This window comes from Panthera uncia, chromosome C2 (assembly GCF_023721935.1).
Source record: "Panthera uncia isolate 11264 chromosome C2, Puncia_PCG_1.0, whole genome shotgun sequence".
In the NCBI taxonomy this organism is placed as follows: domain Eukaryota; kingdom Metazoa; phylum Chordata; class Mammalia; order Carnivora; family Felidae; genus Panthera; species Panthera uncia.
Window position 1 is genome coordinate 102,655,794 of NC_064810.1, and position 21,351 is coordinate 102,677,144.

The 21,351-nt window shown below is 41.7% G+C and overlaps 1 protein-coding gene across 4 annotated transcripts in view; it reads right to left on the reverse strand.

Moving 5' to 3' along the window:
- SCHIP1 (schwannomin interacting protein 1) overlaps positions 1-21,351 on the reverse strand; it is a 122,654-nt gene that overhangs the window by 2,470 nt on the left and 98,833 nt on the right. For all 4 annotated transcript variants that reach the window (XM_049628633.1, XM_049628634.1, XM_049628637.1 and 1 more), the window contains 4 exons: positions 6,904-7,021; positions 5,499-5,696; positions 4,471-4,594; positions 1,937-2,030 (listed from right to left, as the gene is read on the reverse strand). In XM_049628633.1, the coding sequence (XP_049484590.1) occupies positions 1,937-2,030; positions 4,471-4,594; positions 5,499-5,696; positions 6,904-7,021 (534 nt within the window). The remainder of the gene's footprint in view (positions 1-1,936; positions 2,031-4,470; positions 4,595-5,498; positions 5,697-6,903; positions 7,022-21,351) is intronic.

Sequence of the window (21,351 nt, forward strand, 5' to 3'; positions counted from 1 at the left end):
AGCTCCCCAGGTGATTCCAATGTGCAGCTGAAATTGAGAACCACTGATCTAAACTGACACCAGGAATGGAAGAACGTCTCATTATCTACTGGACAGGTAAAGGGAACAGGTGATTAGAACTTCCCAGACGGTGCTCTCGGCCTTCTGGGATCAGGCTGCAAAATTCTGACATTGCTACCTTTAGGTACGTTTAAGTATCCTCAGATCCCCTCACAAGCAAAGTTATATTGTGTAGCCAGGAACGGACATAGGAACTTCTCCCAACCTGTTCCACTTTAAAGGGTTCCTCTAACGCCTTTAAATTAGTAACTCCTCTCCTTTTCACCCCTTGGTTCTGCCTGCCCTGTTTCCCATGGTCACACCATCTGAAAGGTATTTAAAAAACACACTGTAAACCTAAGTACAAGCTTAACATTTGAGAGAAAGGCAGAGTCTCTCAGTGTCTTCCCTGCAATGAGGAAAGCAACATGCTTTGGGGAGTAGAGGAAAGGTCTCTGCTATCACAGGCAAGTCACAGAATTTACAAAAGAATGTACATATTTTTTTTTGAAGATTTAGGTTTTGATCTTATATTTCATGAATGATTTCCCATAATCTTCATACCTATTTATAAATTTCTTAGGCTAACAAAAAGGGATTTGTCTTACAGTTGTTGGAGCAGTGCCTGAATACCTCTGTAGGTGGCAATAATATTATGTGAGTGTTGTTGTGATAGTTTAGATACAAGTAAATATGCTGAGGAGTATGAGGCCTTCGGCTTTTTTGTTTTTTTTGGGGGGGGGGGCGAGGCAATAGAATATCCAAAGCATACAACAGAGTACTGCCCATAGGTCTTTAAAAAAGAAAGAAAGAAAGAAAGAAAGAAAGAAAGAAAGAAAGAAAAGCCTAAACATAGTTCTTTAGCATTTATTTTGCTACCAAAACTATTTTTTTTTTGCTTTTTAAAAAAATTTTTTGGTTTATATTTTCCAAAACTATTTTAAAACACCAAATATAGAAAAATATTTTACTCCATGCTACACATTGAGAAGAGGTCCTGTGGTAGGTGCTAAGCACATTTTCACTACATATGTTTTCAAGCTTCTCTTGGATGGTTCTGGATCATGTGGTTAATTCCTTATGTTATTGAGACAAGCAGTGTTCTTCTTCTCCCTGGGGAGTCTTCTACTCTCTGAATACCATTTCTGGGATTAAGAGTAATTATTACCTCTTGGTTTAAAGACTTCATACGTACTGTCTCAGGAAAGGCACCAAGGCAAACATGAGATCGTAGGAAATACAGTATTTCATGTACTTTATATACTTGTGGTGATAGGCTTTTCTACAAAGAAAACTACTAAGAAATGCAAGATCTGGACTGGCATTAGCCTAATTTCCGTATCCCCCAGGAGAGGAAACATTCTTTACCTCTTTATAGAGAGGTGCTTGGAGCCAGGCCCAGCTAGAAACTCAAGTGCTGGGGTTTCCCCATGGTGAGAGCAATCTGGTGGCCCTGGTGCTGTGGAAAGGTGCCAGTGTTCTTGCCTTCTGGACATGGCAGATGTGATCAAGAGCTGGGTCACATAACAGCAAATGCCGCTCTGTGGCACCTATCACCTGCCAGCAGGGAACAGCTCAGGGCTAACTCCCCAAGGGGACAGTCCTTCAGGAAAAAGTCCTCCTGGGCCAGAAATGCCGACCTGATTTGGGGGAGGCGGTGTAGGAAGTTCTACTGCATTGACAACCCATCACAAAGGGAGGGTGAAAAGGCAATGCATTTGGGAAGGAGTTTTGGCCACTTCCCCTCAGCTAAGCAGCTGACATCGGCAGAGATTAGGTGAGTTACTCATGGAAGTAAGGGGAAGAAGTTCTCTGGGGCTCGCTCTCGCCCCAATTCTTCAACGTTAGGCCATCCTGGGCTCCTTTTCTTCTTTGGGAAGGGGGAGGCGTCACTGACCTGGTCAAGTCTTCGATGTCCACCAGCATGGCATCTTGCTCTGTGTGCAGCTCATCTCGGATGAGCAGCAGCTGGACCAACTCCTCATTCAAGCCTGGAGCAAAGGAAAGAGCATTTAAAAACAGATAAAACTGCATCAAAGTCTGTATGTGCAGCTCTACAGACCATTATACAAGTTACTTTTGCTAAAATTTAGAATTCTTATGTTAGCTTTTCATAAGCCCAGGAGAAGTCATCAGTCTGCAGACATCACCAGCTCGCATAACTATAGAAGTGTTGGAAGAAAAGCAGTGAAGTATGAAGTATTTCCATTTACGTTCACGTTAAAGTGGGAAAAGAAATCGTTAGCTGCTAGGAAAATAGCTTGCTGGAAAAAGCAGGATTTTCCTTTGAAGAAACGTGCACACAAATGTCTGGGGCATGTTAAGTTTTCCACCTTCCATCCTGAGGACACTCCCACCACCCGAGAGTTGGAGGGACCCACTGTACCCAAAGTGCTACATCAGACGCGCAGCTAGAGGAGGTGACCCACCCATGCTCCAAGGCTTCCTACGGCCCGCAGAAGGAACACCCCTCTGTGCAGGCTGTTCTAAGTCATATCTAAGTCACAGCTACAGATACTGGAAAGCTAGATTTGTTAAGAACCGAAGAAATAACTTGCAATCTCTGGATGAGGACCAAGGAAAATATTCCTTAGGATTTATACTGGGAATAAAACACAGATGAACAGATACATTTCTAATCCTCCTGAAATCCATGCACCAGGTTAATCTGGCTTCTGCTTCTGAAAAATATGAACAAGCAGAAGGGGCTGTCTTATTGTTTTCCCCCTTAGATCGAAGCTTTTAGGTCCAGACGCATGGGAGATAACATTCATTTAGCAGCAAAGCTCTGGGCCCAGAAACAAAAGGAAGGAAGGAGGTATTCAGTATTCAGCCAGGTCCTCCTTGGAAATGCTTTTAGAGATCCTGACTTCAAACGATGCATTGATCTGCCTTTAGTTCAGACTAGTTTCCAGTTTAAAAAAAGGGAGAAAAAAAATTATATAAAGAGGTCTACATTCATCTACTACTGAAAAGAGCTAGATGACAATTTTAGTATTTAGAAGTCTAAGGAAGATATTTCAGTGGTAAAATATCAGAAGGCCTTTCACATCCTTGAAAGAATAATAGTCCTAGTAATTTAGTCTCAACTGAAATTACAATGTAGTAGAATTTTTAAAAAAAACCTGTGAATCTATGCTTTCCTAATTAGAATGTTAAACCCTTTCTCTTGATTTTAAAACAACACTGAACATATTAGCTTAACTCTGAATACGTCCATATCTTTTTCAGTATGTTGTTAGGGAAGCTTTTTTTTTTTTATATTTAAAAAAAAATTCCACTAGGATAGCTTTTTATACTAGCTCTCAGTAGAGGGCCCATGTAGTGCATGGAAATTTTTTTCCCCATAGGATGGTTTTAACTTTTTACCATGGAAATTTTCGAATTGATACAAAGAGACTGATTTAATGAATCTTCATGTCCCATGCATCCAACCAGCTCCCCAAATCACCAACTCATGGCCAATCTTGACTCTTCGACCTCCCCTTCTCCTACCAGATTAGTTGAAAGCAAATTTCAGACAGCATATTATTATTTCATCTGTAAATGTTTCAGTGTGTATCTCTAAACAGAGTTCTTTTTTTCTTTTTTAGTTAGCATAACCACAATACCTTCAGCATATGTAACAAACAAGTGCATCTTTAATAAAACATTCCATCCGTGTACAAATTCCTCCGTTGGTCTTAAATGTTTTACAGTTCGTTTGTTTGAATGCATTTGGTTGGCATGTCTCTTAGGTGGTTTTTAATCTGTAAGTCCACAGGATTTTCTAGAATCACACATTCCAGAGGCTGGAGGGCACACGGTTCAGTTGGACTAACCACACCGCCCACGCAAGCATGTTTTGTGTTCTCTCTCTCATCGGGCTCATTTGTGCTCTGCACAAGCAGCCACCTCAAGTGAGCACCTCTCATTTACCACCTACTTGGCACACTTCTGTCACAGGCCCTTCTTTATTCTGGAGGAAAGAAGGCCCGTAATTTGCCGTCCTGTAATTTTCACATACCGGTCGTACATATTTCCCCCACCTCGAGTCCCACAAAATAAGTTGAATTTGATTTGAAGACCTAACATGAACGTATGTACAAGTTATGTTGAGGGAATAAGTGCCTAATCAATGATGTATAACTACGAAATTATATTCCAGGAACAGATGCTGTGAGCCACATACACACCAGGCATTGTGCCAGGCGCTGGGGATCTGAGATGAATAGAAAGGCCCTATCACCTCTATGAACCTTGAAAAGTTCTTCAAGTTTCTGACCCCTTTACAGTAAAAAAACAAAAACAGAGCCTTGTGATTCTCTTCCTTCTCTTGCAGCACACAGGAGGAACCCAATGAAACAAACAAAGGAAGTGAATCAAAGAGGTCGTAGTATCCCACGAGATTTCACATCTGACCCCCCATTTCCAAGCACACCGTACTCTTACTTTCAATCTGGGAATGGAGATCATTGACTATCACTTGTAGCTGCCCAAGAGTCATGTCCCGTAGGTCAGTGGGCTTTAAACTCCTTTTCATCAGGCATTCACTTATATGAGGCATGTGTGGCAGCTGAAGGTACAAAGGGAAGAAACGGAGGTGTGAACAGAGCAGCAGGTACACTGAATGCAAACCACACTCTCACCCACCCACTTCAGTTTAGGTTCTGGGCTCCAGAGCTTTCCCAGGCTGACTTTTCCCGTGCGAGGGCCCCCCACACTTGCACCACACTGTCTACGACACTATGGCACCAAAATGCTACACTACTTTAATCAAAAGCTTTCTGATTGGTCTAGAACACAGGCTGTGACAACCCTGAATCGATTGTCATATCCACAAATGAATGACTAGGGAGCTCAAGGAATATGAATGACATGGATAAAATTAATAATATCAGTTATTCATCAACTGGTACCGTGTTAGGAGCACTGTGCTGTGTCTTTGAACGCTTTGTTCACGGAACTCCCCAGTCATGCTCTGACACAGGCGTTGTTATCCCCATTTTACAGATGACAAAACTGAGGCTTATGTAACTTGCCCAGAGCCCCACAGCAGGTCAATGGCAGGGCTGGACTCCCAAGCTCAGGGCTCTTATCCACTATGCAATCCTGTCTTCGCTGAAAGGTGGGAATGAGAGCCAAACAACAGCGAGTTCTGCCACATCAGAACCAATAGGTTCTAAATGGATGGCCTTAATGGCATTAACATATGCCCATGACAGCTAATATTGCTCCTAAGAAATACAGTAGATATGAACCAAGAACAAAGTTTACTTTTGTGTAATCTGTTGCTATGTATCTTTCAGCGATACAGTAGGAAGGAAAAAGAAACGAACTCAAATATTTCTCAATGACAGTACTTTTTACAAACTGCCTTGTAGAAACCCAAGTTTGCATAACTCTGGGAAAGAACTGGAACAGCGTCAACCGTTTGCAGCCACCAAACACTTGCTGGCGTTTCAGTGTTCACTACTTACGAGATCAGCGACGGGAGACTTTTTCCTGTTCTGTTTTTCCACTTCTACTTGCATTTTGGCCATTGGTTTGGCCATGGCTAGGGCCATTTTGGCTTCAGCTTGCAATTTCTTTTGCCTTGTGAGGAAATCCATGTCATCCAGGGATTCGGATTCCTCTTCAGTCGTGTCTCTATCGGAATAGGAAGAACTCTGTTTGCTCTGTGAAGGGAAAAAGAGCAGCCCTGAGCTTTCTGAGCTTTCAGGTACCATCTTTGGAGATGGGCTACAGTGTTCCCTGATCCCGCTCGAGTGACTGAGGGTCCCCGTCACCGATGCGACTCGCCACTTGATTTGGTCTGTACCAATCTCAAGTAACGTTAAAGATGGTTTATTTTTGGGGCTCCTGGGTGGCTCAGTCGGTTAAGCGTCCGACTTCGGCTCAGGTCACGATCTCGCGGTCCGTGAGTTCGAGCCCCGCGTCGGGCTCTGGGCTGATGGCTCAGAGCCTGGAGCCTGTTTCCGATTCTGTGTCTCCCTCTCTCTCTGCCCCTCTCCCGTTCATGCTCTGTCTCTCTCTGTCTCAAAAATAAATAAACGCTAAAAAAAAAATTAAAAAAAAAAAAGATGGTTTATTTCTTCAGTGCCACGAACAGGCTCTGATTTTAGCAGAGTAACATGACAACAGGGAGAATCTATTTATGACAAACTTGAGACGTTTCTTTGGCTCGTGGTCTCAAAACTTTCCTGAAGTGATCAGACACAGAAAAGTAACCCAGAGCTAAGGCAGTGAGTGTGTTATTCTCTAGAGTGTTCTCTGGATGGGATGTCAGGTATCCATTGAAGTTGACGTTGCACTGTGCTCATGGACCAACACGGTTTCCTGTTGGTTGATCTTTGGTAAGAAAAGTGATAGAGACTTCACAGAGAGGAAGGAATTCCAGCAATACAGTCCCGGGATCACTAAGCCACCTTTTGGAATATGTGTGCAAGGAATGAGTAAGGAATGCTTCACACACATTATCTTGCTGGTTTCTCGGAGCAATGTCTCTGGGTGCTGGCCTTCTCATCCTCACCTGGATCCCCACCCTGCCTTTTAAAACGTGTCCTACCGCTGGTCTGTGCTTAATACTTCTAAGCCCGATGGGGAAGCATTGGTATCTAGCACAAATTATTAGGGCACATGTGATTTCTCTCATGGTTTAATATGAAAGTGGTTGCTAACTTTAACAAGCGCTTATGTCTCCTTATTGTATCACCCTTGTGATTTTTCAATCACTGTCAAATTTTAGGAGCACGCTATGTCGAGAAATGGCAAGAGACATTTCTTTTTGAACCTCTGCCATGTTTTTTTCCTGACTAACAACAAAAAAAGAAGCTAAATGTCCAGGAAAGCACACACGCACAGCTCTGGTGGTATTGGACTCACCATGGGAGACAAGGGGGTGTCCAAGCTGGTTTCAGTCTTACTGTCATCAGCGTCGCTGTCCTTATCACTGCCGCTGTCGTTGACAAAGCATATCTGCAGGTTCATCCCACTCTGCAGGCTGGGCAGAAGCAAACAGGACACTCATTCTACTCAGCTGTTTGTTATCAGGTGGCCCTCATCAGAGCCGTCCGGTTTCATTGACAGAAAGCAGTTTCATTGTGTTCTTCGCACGGAGAAGTGAGTGACCAATATTACTCCCAACTTACAAATGGTAACTTTTACTGAAGGAGAATAATGATAACTTACTGAGTTGAGAACTTGATAAATGATAAAGTGATAACTTTTGCTAATATTATATTATTTTTTTCATACCAACTTCATGTGAAGTGAAAGACAATTTAAATCCACATATAGTAGCACCTAGCACCATACCAAACACAGCTGTGCAAAATGCAATGTGTCAAGTCACCGAGTTTACATTCCTGCGGATAAAGATGAATGGGGTCCTCAGGAGAGTAAAGCTGCCTGGTGTCATCTAGTGTCCTGTCCGATGGGGACAATTCAACGAAGCTCACCAGAGCCGGCTTGCCAGGGCCACAGCTCCCTGAAGAAAGACTCCTTTTTTCCCCCAGATACACAGACTAGGATTGCCTGAAGGAAAACTACGCTTAAAGCAAATTGCCAAAAGCCAGCCAAGGGAGCCCATTTATGTCATTAAAAAAACATATACCACAGGTTCGTGCCAGAGAAACTTAAGGAAGCCCCAAACCCAGTCAGAAGGGCACAGCCTTGTAACACAGCAGACTGCCTCGCGTACGCAGAGCCTCAGAAGTGGAGACTTTTCGGGAGCTCATTATGTTTGTGGTGAATCCTGCAGCTCCATGAGTGATGTTGCTGGAGATGTGGCCACAGAGGGTCACCGGCTGTGTGTCTGCTACACAAGGGCAGACAGTGGATTCAACTCAGTGTCCTAACTTTCTTTTGAAACTGGACACGTTTCAATACTGTTCTCCTATAAAGAGTCTTTAAAGAAGCAATTTTTCTTTTTTCCAAATGTTTTATTTATTTTTGAGAGAGACAGAGTGTGAACAGGGGAGGGGCAGAGAGAGAGGGAGACACAGAATCCGAAGCAGGCTCCAGGCTCTGAGCTGTCAGCACAGAGCCTGACGTGGGGCTGGAACCCACGAACTGTGAGATCATGACCTGACCCAAGTCGGATGCTTAACTGACTGAGCCACTCAGGTGCCCCTAAAGAAGTAATTTTTCAAGCATTCCCTGTTAGTCCCAGTCTGTGCGTAAGCTTAGAAAAGGCGAAGGAGCCTCCTAGGCAGCAAGAGATCATAAGGAGACCGTCTAAGCCAGGTTTAGGAAGCCAGCACTGAATTGCTCTGGCATTATTACTATCACAGGGAGAAATGTAAAGAGTAACTGATCTGGTAGTTGACATTAGTATCTTTTTCTATTCCATTGGGTAGGGATGCTTTGTATAAATTGCTCAGATGACTCATATCAAGTGATTCTTTGAAAATGACACAGAATCCAGAAAGAAAATCTACTGATTTAACACAGGCACCGTCATTGTTATATGTATGCACTGCCACCTATTGGTACCTTCTGTAATTACTGCAGGTCCAGGAAGGAAAGGCAGCCTTCCCCTCAGCAGGCTGGCTCTGTTCCCCGCCTGCCTTAAAGAGCCAGGCCCTTGCTGGAGGCAGAAGGCACAGGTTCTATGATCAGTGCAGGGAGCTTGGCGTCGGTCAGACTTAGGTTCTGAATCCTCACTTCTTTCCCGGGCCCCTTACTTAACTTCTGTGAAACTCAGTTTCCTCATCAGTAAAATGGGGTGAATAATTCAGTGATTTGTAAGAAAAATGAAAACAGCTCAGAGTGAGGCACAGAGCAGGTCCTCTGTACATATTCATTATCCTCCTTTTTCTACTTTCTGAAAGCCTGGACAAAGGAATACAGAATTTTAAAGGTGATGCAACTTGGTAAAGGGACCTCTAAAGTCACTTACTCGAATACCTTGCCTGACCTTGAATACCTCTGAAAGAGTGTCCTCAAGTTGTCTTTAACTGTTAGGCAGCTTGGACTTTTACTGAGCTGGAATTTATCTCCTTTTAATTTTCTTCCTTTGGAATTTTTTTGTCCCTGGAGAAATCTAGTATGTTCACATTACCCTTCGATCCCACATAAATTAAGTTTTAAAATTAATTATCTGTAGTTTGTCAACCACCCCTTCGATCAACCCATTTCTAACATAAACCTCAAGATACATGGATTGGAAAACAGTGGGAAGTAAAACTGCAAATGAAAAAAACACATTAAAAGCATATTTTAAAATAAAAAAGACATTTTAAATTAAACCTAATTTGAATCTAGGATTATGTTGCATTTTCTATTTACTGGATAGCTAAAGTCTTGAAAAGAAGTGTCTGTCACTGGATACCCAAATTATAAAAATATAATATAACCCACGATACCATTACCAAATAAGGTTTAAAATATCCAGGGATATACATTTTCATTCTGAAAAAGGTCTGACTGTAAATTCTGTTGTCCTGCCCCCAAATGACCTTTGTGCTTAGGATCAACTCAAACCTAAATCAACCAAACCATACAGCATATCTAACTCAGGAAAGTCAAAGGAAAAAAAAGGGGGGGGGAAAGATTCTGACTACTAAGTCAGAATGAAATGAAAAAACACCTCAGGTAGAAATTCAGAAAATCGCCTTAGTACCACATTATCACCGTGGGAAACTGAACAGAGCTTCTTATGGGGTGAGACTTCTAATTCCTTATAGCGGTAATCACCAAGAATGTTACTCTCAGGAAAAGGAAATTATATGACATATCAGCTAATGGTTCAGAGGGGATTTTAGTAAAGACATCTTAAAATGGACTCAGGTTTCAAGAAGGATTTGTTTGCCTTTAGCCTTTAAGCAGGTTTTAAGATGAAGGCGGCTTCGGGGAAACTCCATCACTGATCTCAAGCAGCAGCTTGGCTGGGGGGTGAGTGGGGCCCCTGGCGCTCTCGAAGGCCTCTGTGTCACAGCGTCAAGAAATGATAACCCCTGTTCTGGGCCCCTTCCCCACCCGCCCCACCCATCCCCCCACCCCCGGGGGAAGCTTGGCTGCTCTAGGCTCATCCCTGCAAGCCGGAGTCCCTGGCCTCCGTCCCTCACCCTGCAGTGCATCTGGCCTCACTTACAACCAGGCTACCCAGTCTTGCAAAATCCAAGCTGCCAGGGAGCGAATTTGCTTGCTTGCATCTCTCAGGCACAGTCAGAGGTGAAAACAAAACAAGATCATCATCATTTAATTAGCGATATAATTTAAGGTATCCAGTTCAAGGTTGCTTGATGTTTCGAGTGGCATTTACTGGAGCGTTGCATGCAAAAGGCTGCTTGACATCTGCCTTGCCTGTCGATAGGAGATCTGAAAGGTCTGTGTCCTGGTTTTCCTGGAAAACGCTTCTCCTTATGCACCATGAGCCAGGGAAAAACCCACACTGCAGCCCAGTTACTGACAGGGAGCCCTGGGATCTGGAAAGAGGGTGTTCTGGATGGAGAATGCTCAGAATATGAAGACACAAAGACGAAATGTGTCTTCTGGGCATCTCCGTGTGAGTGGAAGTGGCTTTCTTAGCGACAGTGCCTACTGGCCAGCATCAGGAAGGCATACAGGCGACAGGATGTTCAGCACCAACGTCTCCTTGGCTTTTAGGGTGAGGAAGACTATTTCTTGTAAAACATTTGTGCTGACTTCCAACTACCATTGCTGGGGATATTATTAAAATATGCACAACAAAGACAGGATGGCAGAGGTGAAAAGTTTTTAACTACTAAGAGCACGTAACCAAGTGATAATATAATCTGGTATAAAGAGAATACTTTTTTTCAAAATACAAGGACAAGACCAGTTTATTCCCTGAGAGAAACGATGTGATTGATGATCCTAAAGTCTGCCGTGACTTGAAGTTGTGTGGTAGCCACTGTGAATCTGGCCTTGGTCCTGGGCCCTGGTTTGAGGTGACTGGGTCTGGGCTGTTCTGAGGCTAGTTGTGAATCCCAGAATTACTTGCTGTTTCTGATCTTAAAGTTTCTTTCTTTATTTTGAGACAGAGAGAAAGTGCAAGTCAGGGAGGGGCAGAGAGAGAGGGAGAGAGAGAGAATCCCAACCAGGCTCAGCACTGTCGGTGCAGAGCCGGACATGGGGCTTGAACCCACAAACCATGCGATCATGACCTGAGCTGAAGTCAGATGCTTAAATGATTGAGCCACTTGGGTGCCCCAGTGTTTCTGAAATAGCAATCTCCCAGTACCAGCTTAGATCAGCAGTATCTACACAGAAGTGTTTAAGATTCTTTGGTTTTTACCCCCTACATCATCCCTTAGTTAACTTCACTTGAACTGTTGCAGTGAATTGGAGTTTAAAATGATGTTTGCTTATACTCTCTTTTTGGGCTGTGCAACCACCTGTGGGTAACAGGCAAGGTAACAGTTACTCAGAGAAATCAAGTAAGTTCCCCACACCTTGACCACCTGATTTATTAAAATGGTCCCAATTCTTCCCCTCTCTGCACCTGCCGCCTCTGTAATGTGACTTTGCAGCTTCTCCTGTCAAGAGATGAGGTCTATTTCCCCACCCCTGGGCTGGCCTCCTGTTGTGTCTTGCCAGCAGGATGCATAGGAAGTGCCAGTGTTCCAGTTCCAAGTCTCCCCTTCAGGGCACCCTGCCACTGCCCTCAGAACAAGTCCAGGCTGGCCTGCTGGCTAATGAGTGACTTCCTAGCACAGAGTTCAATCAGCAGTTGTCCCCACCTAAGCCCCATATACAATGCAAGAGACAGTGTAGCCAAGGGCAGTCAAAGGTACCTCACCAGGTACATCTGATGACTGCAGGTACATCTGAGCCCAGCTCTGATCAGCAGAACTGCTCAGCCAACTTACAGGCTCCTAAGCGGAAATCAATGTTTATCATTGTATGTCACTGATGTGGTGTTTTTTTTTTTTTTTAATTATATATGGGGCACCTGGGTGGCGCAGTCGGTTAAGCGTCCGACTTCAGCCAGGTCACGATCTCACGGTCCGTGAGTTCGAGCCCCGCGTCAGGCTCTGGGCTGATGGCTCGGAGCCTGGAGCCTGTTTCCGATTCTGTGTCTCCCTCTCTCTCTGCCCCTCCCCCGTTCATGCTCTGTCTCTCTCTGTCCCAAAAATAAATAAAAAACGTTGAAAAAAAAATTAATTATATATAATCATTGTGGCAACAGATAACTGGTACAAGGTCACAAAGCAAGAGACAACAGGCCAAACCTCTGGTTTTTGAATCCAGGGCCCTTTTCCCCATACTACACTTAACCTCAGGTTTGGATTTATTAGATCTTGTCTGTATGTCTGGCAATTTAAAGGATTTAAAGGACTTCTACCTCCTGCAGTTGCATATAATTCTAAGGCAATTGTTTGGTTTTCCTCACGAAGCAGAGAGAGGAGGAACTTCCCATATGCTTGTGGATTTCAAACACACCTTGCTCATCTTCTATCCACAACCAGAGATGCCGTGAGAGCCACTGGCCCTGCCCTATCATTTGTTGTCAATATCTCCAATTAGTTTGTGACTGGGCCATTAAAATTATGTTATTTCCATTTATTTTAATGGATCTTTGATGCATTATTCAAAGGCTTTATACATAATGAATAATCACTCATATTTTTATAATATATCTTTTTCTATTTCATGAAACTTTTAAAAGGGAAGGAATAGATAATGTGGGTTGTAATTACCCAAAGGTAGCTGTAAACACATTTCATTTTTTCTAAGGATTTGTCATAAAGAAAGGATGTGGGCACAATTGAGGTTTCAGTAAGCTCCAGATGTCCTCAAGGTGTGACGGTGTCTCTACAGAATGTGCTGAGATGGGTTAAAATGAGGTGCTGCTAGTCCTTAATAAAAGACTTTTCCCATCCCCAAACCCTGACCCCTTCCTCTTCTGCTGCCTAATATTTGTTATTGTGAAAACACTATTCTAAAATGCTATTTTTTCTTTTACCTTAGTAGGATTGTGTTCATTTCTTTTGCTAAGTGGTGTGTAATGCATGGGATGATAATTTATTGGACTTTTAAAAAAGATTGATATTTACACAACAGGTGTGAATGGTGCTGGTCCAACATATACCATCACACTCACACAAAAGTACTGTAAATGACTTTTATATTAGAAAAGGGAGATTGAACTGTTCACTCATTCATTCATCTATTTCAGGTGATAACATCTCCGCGAACCCCATGGCACCAATAGGCTAGTGCTTTCGCCAGGACATACAGTTTCTAGTTTTCTATAGTCCCCACTACTCCCTATTGCCTTTTATCTAGGCTACTTCAATCATTTGTTTCCTGCTGACCCCTGAAGGCATTTTATAGTTAAGGGCCCCTATATTAAGTGGATGCATAGTTAGTAGCTGAGCCATGAACAAAAACCTGGTCTTTTAACAGGTACCAAGTGCTTGGATCATTAAATCATAATGTATAAACAGAAATGTGGCATATATAGAGCATCGGAAAAGAACTCAAAAAACACTCAGTAGACACTCCCTATATTAGATATGAGAAAAGAATACTTTTACTACCTGGACATTCATTACTACATAAGGTGTTAACCAAGAAGGGTGACCGAGCAGGAACTACAGAAGAAAGGACGTCTGGGTGAAGCAGGGGTGGGGGAAATAAATGCAGGAGAGATGGGAAAGCCTACCTTCCAGCAGGCATGTGTCCCGAGAAGTAAGTGGTAGTTTCAAACTATGTGCCAAACAGAGGACTGGGGAGAAGAGAGGACATCATGTCTCTTTATGTCCCATTCTGACCCCATATCTTCTAGGACTCAGGCATTTGGCAGCTCCAAAGGTGACTGGAGTGTAAATGGACCGCTCTGGGTTTTTTTCTTTCTCCTAATCCTGTACATAATCTCTTTTTCTGCTCCCTTTTCTAAGGCTAGATCTGGACCTTCCATCTGTACATGTCCACATGATGGCTGGTAAGCATCCAACACCACATGGCCACAGAGTCTTATTAACTGATAGAAAGGAGCACTAGCCGTCCCCAGCTTCTCTTTGGTGAAGCGTCACAGCCCCTGGATCCTAACCCGAGTCTCTCGAGAGCTATAAATACTTGCGTTCCCCAGATAGCCGTTGGTTCTAATTTCACATCAGTGTCCTCCAGTTTCTTCACTAATGACCACTTAGATGTAATTCAATTTGGAGTTATAGGATCTTCATGATGGAAAAATGCATTTCACCAGAAATATTTTCTACCATGAACCGAAGACCAGAATGAGGCTTCTTCTGATACTAGAATAATGATGGAATGAAACAGTCATCTCTCTTAGGTGCCAAATGTGGTCTACTTACATTTTAATAAAAGCCAAATGATTTCTAAGCAATTTACACTCTGAAATAAAAAGAGTTAACATTTTTGGATCATCTACTATGTGCTAAGGCACTTCATATATATTCCCTCTACTCCTCAGATACACATAAAGTAAGCATTATGACCCTCATTTTGTACATGAGAAAACTAAGGCTCAGAGATTAAATTACACAAGGTCACAGAGCTGGTATTTTACTCTGTGAGAGTCTGTTTTGAGAAGCCAGGGCACTTTAAGAAGGATAGAATAAGTCCATGAATGGAAGAAAAAAAAGATGAAAAAAGAAGGCAAAACAAGAACAAAACAAAAAACTGGAAACAATTCCAGTATCTAACAAGAAGAGATTAAGTATACTACAGTAAAATATATGATGGCCATTATGCAGCTAGTAAAAATATAATGATAGAAAAACAGTTATGAACGTGGGCAAATGTTCCCGATATACTGTGAAGAAAAATCAGGCTATAAAACAGTACATATACTATGATTTCAATTTTGTAAACAAAAATGTGAAGATATATTATGCATAGAAAAAATGGCAGGAAATATACCTAGATATTTTTTGGTGGAAGGAATTCAGTTGACTTCGAATTGTTCTCTTTTGAGCTCCTTTGAGTTGTCATGTGTGGGCATTCAGCAGGAATTAAAAAGGGAAAAGGAGAGAGAATGGATGAGCTGATTAGCGCTTGTGTGTTGGAGAAAAGGTGAGTAGGATTAAATGTTTGACAGCTGGAAGAGGATGGTTGTGTGTCTGACTCAAATGGAGGCTATGCACGGAGCATGAGTCACATATGAGTCAGGCCAGGCTTTTGTTCTTGGCAGGGGGCTGGGGGCAGGAGATCCTCTTGAAGGGCAGCAAGAAACATTTTCTTATAAGTGAATGTTTCTGGAGGTGGACTCTTTGATTCAACCGTTCACATCCCTTCCCTGCCCGGTCTGGGCCCCCTTTTTCCCCCCTTGGATCTGCAGTAGATTACAGACTCGGAAGTAATTGATATACATTTAAATGTCTGTCTTTTTAAAGCCAGACTGTTTAATTACTCCTCTCGGCCCGGACTGGGTTTAAACTTGCATCCATCTGACCTGCTGATGAATTTCAGCTGCTTGCTGCTTCCTGAGTTGGGTGATCATGTTCCTGTGTCTGGGGTAAAGACATGGCAGTTGGAGAGTCATGCCTGTGCATGTGTTTGAGGAGTATGACTGGATTTGGAGACACTCTCCACAGCAAATTCTTTTACGCTCTTCAATACTGAATCACTGCTTTCACCACTTTTTATATCATGTTTAAAAACAGTTGGGGCTACTATTTAGGCTTGGTTGTAGAGTAAGCTTTATCTCGAAGACATTCTCTTTCATGATTTCATGTGGGGTCACTCAAATTATATGCAGTCATTAAAAAGAATGCAGTAGATCTGCTGAATTTCATTGATTCCATGAAGCACGGTTGTTCATATTTTGGCGTCTTTAAAGTCAGCTGTCTCACGATCTCAGCCACCCAGGCGGCTCGTGGCATGACTGTTTCACTGAGCTGTAGCCCCCTCAGCCAACAAATCAGTTAAGGACCACTAATGAAGATGTGGGCTCTGGCAGTTCAGATATTCGTGCCTTCTGGTAAGAACAGGAAAGCTCCAGCATCAAAACCTGTAGATGAAGGGCCAGTGGCTTGAAAGGTGATGCACAGCATCTCCCAAGGGCACAGAGGGTGATGTTGTGGGGAAGAGCAAAGACGGAAAACTCTGAGGGAAAGTGGTTAAATGAACAATTGGATTCTGAAAGTGGACTATCTTAACCAATGTATTTTACACATTTTCTTTTTTTTTTTTGTATGTACAAGACATAAGTGATAAAAGTGGATATCCAAATAAGTTTAGAAGACTTCTTTCAATAACTAAAATAATAATTCTAAGTGTTAAGGAGGCATGCATCACCATTCAATTGACAGTGGTTTTTCAAAATATCTTCCATGGGTTTTTAATACACGTAATAATCCGAACGAGAACAATCTGAAGGAGGGGCACCTGGGTGGCTCAGTCAGTTAAGCGTCTGACTCTTGATTTTGGCTCAGGTCATGATCTCAGGTTCGTGAGTTTGAGCCCTGCATCAGGCTCAGCACTGACAGCACGGAGCCTGTTTGGGATTCTCTCTCTCTGCTCCTCCCTCAGGCGTGCGCACCCTCTCTCTTTTCAGAGACATGAAAAAAAATTTAAAGAACATTCTGAAGGGCACAGAAATTTTTTTTTTTTTAAGACTGGACAACAGGACTGTGTTAAACCTCTAGATGACATAGCTCACTTGTGGTCAGTGGGAGTTTTCTTGTAGCAGCGAATCTTCTGTAAACTCTCAAAGGAGTCTGGTCTTCATGTGAACTGCGTGTGTCCAGACACATGTGTGCAAGCACCGTCCAAAGGGAGCGTAAACCGCAGTAATAAAGTAATAAAGTCATGATAACTTGTCAAAGATGATGCGCCAATGAAAAATCATTCCTAGAAGCTCTTTTAATTAAACATTTAGCTGTCCACTGGAGCCATTTTTAAATATAAAATGCAGCCCTGTGGCCTTTTCCTCCCTGCCTCCCACCCTTTCGCAATAGCTCCGACAATTGAATTCTCATTGGTGATAATAAAAAAATTCATAAGGCAGGGTACAGCTGGTTCTGCCTCTAGCAAGATGTCAAATTTCGCTTGCACAAAATTAATTGCACCTAATTAAACTGGGGTCATCGGCATTATTGTAAAGTGAGGCTATTTATTAGACAAAGAAAATTTCACAAATACCAATTTGCTTTTCTTTCGGGTTTGTGAAAGAGAAGAATTGCTTACATAATTAAATTTGTTTTGCCATTTTAATCTTATTACTCTTCAAAAGACCCACTTCACATCTTGCTTCACTTTTAAAATTGGGTGATATTTTAGAAAAGTAGAGGTAATCCTTGAAGGAGGGCATAAAAAAATGATAGGTTTTCTGTATGCAATAGTTTGTAAACTACCGTTTACCGTGACGTGTATCTTGGAATTACTTACATGAAGGGTTTCCTATGCAAATTATTAGTTCACATGTACGAGATTGAGATGAAGTTTAAAAGATATGCTACATGTTATAAATAGGTTGTGACCATATGCACCTATTCAAGAAAGATGCCAGTGAAAGCAAATTCCACTGTGTTGAAGTAGGACAACCTCACCCATGCTGGGTATATATGACTACACTGCTTATTTCTTCCAGGAAATAGTACAAAAATTATTACTGTTAGAGACAAAGGGATGATTCACTTTCCTGGCAAAATGATGCTTGTTCAACTTGGGATTCCGTGGCAGATTATATATACAGATTCTCAGTTCCTCATATTCAAAGCTCCTGTGAGTCAATTTCTTTCAAGCCTCTCTGGATCACTGTTATCTGTCTAGCTGATACAACCCCCTGGGCTATGGTGCCCCCCTTCCCGGCCCCTATCCCCACACCAGACACAAAAGAAGGTGGTAGGTATCTATTACTGGTCTTGTCTTAGTCGCTCACCAATAAACCTACAAGATCAGGAAAGAAATGAGTTGCGGATATTGGAATGGTTGAGATGAGTAAACAGTAATCATTATTCAAACCAGCTGCTCAAAAGCTCTCTGGGGAATTTCTGTTTTTCATAATATTTACAATGTTCGGAGAGAAGCGTATAGCCTATTTTGGCTACACCTTCCCATCGTATACTTTATGAAAAAGACTACATTAAGCTGTATTTCTATTTATATGTATGCAAATAAAACCTATCTTGGGGTAGGGTAAGAGGTAAGAGAGAGGTTTATTTTGTGGTTACTCTGAGAAAAGGAGAATGGAGGCCGCACATGTTTTCTCTACAATGTCAGATCAGGTTGTATGTCTGAAAAATGAAAGGTTTCCTAGAGGTCCATTACTAATGACCACTCTGTCTTCTGTTCTCATAGCAGCCAGGCCAGTTTGCATTCCTTTAATAATGCTGAGCTATATAAACTCAGAATCCAAAATATAATGATGATTCAAGATTAATGTGGTCAATGAAAAATATTTTATAGCAAAGTATAATACTAGTAGTAAGAGAAAAGGAATATTTTTTTCAAGAACATGACTACACTGAATATTTCTTAGAAACCTATTTCAAAAATATAGTAGGTAATTCACTTTCCTCATTTCCCTATAAGCCTTTGTAAAGCTTTCGCTGAAACATTTTCAAATAGGAAAAAATAACAAAGGTCATAAAGTCTCAGTTTGAAAAGGTTGATTATGTGTGGATTTTGAAGAAAGAAAAAAATGGCATTTCCTATATTTGCTACATTTTGGTATAAGTCAAATTTAATAATTTGAGTTATGAAGCAATATAAAAAATTCCTTTGCTGCAGTATTAGGCATGAAATGTCTTTATGGGATTACTGGAAGCCTAGCCTACATTTAACAGCTTGTCACTCTTTTAAAAAGTGCTCTGGGAGACAGCACCAATTAGAAAAATTCAGTGGGGCTGAAATGCAAAAGACAATCGAGAAGGACTTACACTTGCAGGAGCAGCTCAAACATGTCTTCCCAGAAGACCCCTCTGTTACTTCATGATTTTCCACACAACGTGCATGAAGTTAATTCTTACAGGTAAATGCATGTTCTTTAAAATACATAAACAGAATTCTATTATTTTGCCAAAGCTTCCAAAACTGGGGTGGGTCTCGTCTTAAAAGTAGGCTCAGCACTTCAGAATGTATTGCTTTTGGCCAATTAATTTTAAGCCCTTGGCCTCATTTAAAATGGAGCCCTGAGCTCTTTGGAATCACCCAGTCGAAAAGATTTACCTGGTTCTGATTAGCTAATAATTCAACACATGTACTCTGGTGCATTTTGGAGCACTGTATTAGTGGGCTTGAAAGTTCTAACATCCTTCAAGTCCTTTTGTAAGTAAGAGGTGAGGTATTTCTAGCTCAGTGAAAAATTTCAGGGATTGTAATAGGTTAGAAAAACAGGGATGGGGAAGGTGGGTTATACAACTGCAACTGAACATTTCCTGAGGCTTTTCTCTTACATTTTGCTGACAAGGAGGGGATGATAGTCTTTGCAGACTTCCAATTTACAGGGAAAAAGTGGTATTTCTTAGAAACATTAAGTCTCATCATTAGCCATCGTCTTAAAGGGTATCCAAAAAGTCATTGTGTTCTCACAGAGTATGATCTCATCCCAGAATGTGGAGATGAAAACATCTGAAAAAAAAAAACCCAGGATATAAATAATATTCCTTATGGCAAGTCAACAAGTGTAGCTTGTTATGAGTGACTGTGAAGTACATATATGTTTAGATAGCTGTGTCTCCCACGGGGGTAGATGACTCAGTGATTTTTCCAAGCTTGCTCTGCCTAAAGAGTTTCAGGTGGGCTTTGGAGGCGTGTAGGGAGTGATGGAGAGAGGCAGTGAAATGGAGGCTTGGTGAGGGGCACTGGAGCTAGGACATGCAGAGTGGCACTGAAGGGAAATGAGGAGGGGAGGCATTTTCTGGGCAGGGATATCCCAGACCCTCTTCTTCGGTTATCCAGAACCAAAGGAAGATGGCTTTGTTTTACACACAGGATTTCTGCACAGGATTTTATTTGAGAAGATACTTCAGCCATTAGAAATAATGAAAACCTGCATGATACTTCTAGTTCAACATGGCATTTTGAACATGGGCATTTGTCAACTTGTTCTTCTGAAATCCTAGTAAGATAATATTAAGAGAAGAAAGAAGGTACAAACCTCCTCGGACAAAGAAAGTGGAAAAGGAGATAATAGTGCACAAGAGAGTTTGAAAAAATGTTGGAAGATAAAATGAGGATGGGTGAGAGGTACTTGAGTTAAAATTTCAATTTGCTGGGTGCTTGCACAGATGGCTGGTAGAGGAAGCCCATGCATTTATTTGCACTGCAGAGTCCAGACACGCTCAGGTCCACCTGAAGGTAGGGGAGTGGGGTAGGATTACACACAAAGAAAAACTGACTGAACAAACTGGAAGGACTATCAGACCCTCTGTTGGCCCCGTCTACCTGTGGCCTGGCAGAATGAGGAAGTTTACTGTCTTGCAAGGTTGAATCAGAGGAGCTCTGAAACATGGCACACTCAGACACAGCTAACATGTCATATGGAGCACCCTTCACTGACATCAAGGGAATTAAGTAACATTCTACATGTTGAACCTTCAACCATTCCCCTGCTAGAGTCTTAAAATACTGGCAGCCAGGCTCAAAGCTCCTCAGGACAAGGTTGGAGAGTTCTCTGTGGCAACTTACAGACCATACTTTTATGTAGATGCCCCCTAATGAAATAGCTGCATTTTTATTTGACCATTCTAAGGGGAAGTTCACCATTCTTTAATTCAACAAATATTCAGTAACTATATATTAGGCATTATTTAGGCAAGAGTTATGGTGGTAAACAAAACAGACAAAGACCTGCTCTCTTGGAGCCTATATAGACAAAGAATGTATTAAAATACATACACATATATACATACACACAATATATACATGTACGTATATTATATATATTATATGGTATCAGGTAGTGATAAGGATCACAAAGAAAAACAAATCAGAGAAAGAGGATAAGCAAGGTAAGAGGAGAGGAAACTGTCAGGGGAAGGTCTCTCTGAGGAAACAATATATGTCACCAAGCCCAACCAGAGAACTTGCCCACAGCATTTAGCATTTTACACTGAATTGTTGATGGAGAGAAATCAAAACAAAATATAAACTCAGAAAAAATCATGGACAATGTAGAAATCAGAAGAAAACATCTTAAACAATTTACCTAAAATTAATATCTACAGTAAAATGAGGAAGTATCATTTCAAAAATTTTTGAAAAGTTAAACAAAATGGACAAAATCTTAGAAAAATACAACCCATCAGAACTGACTCAAGAAGAAGTAAGAAGCGTGTACAATCTTAAAATCCTCCAAAAAAGGAAGCAGTTAAAGCAAATACACAAAGTAAATAGCAGGCCCAGATGGTTATACAGGTGACAAACAGCATATTATGCAGACTTTTCTTAGAC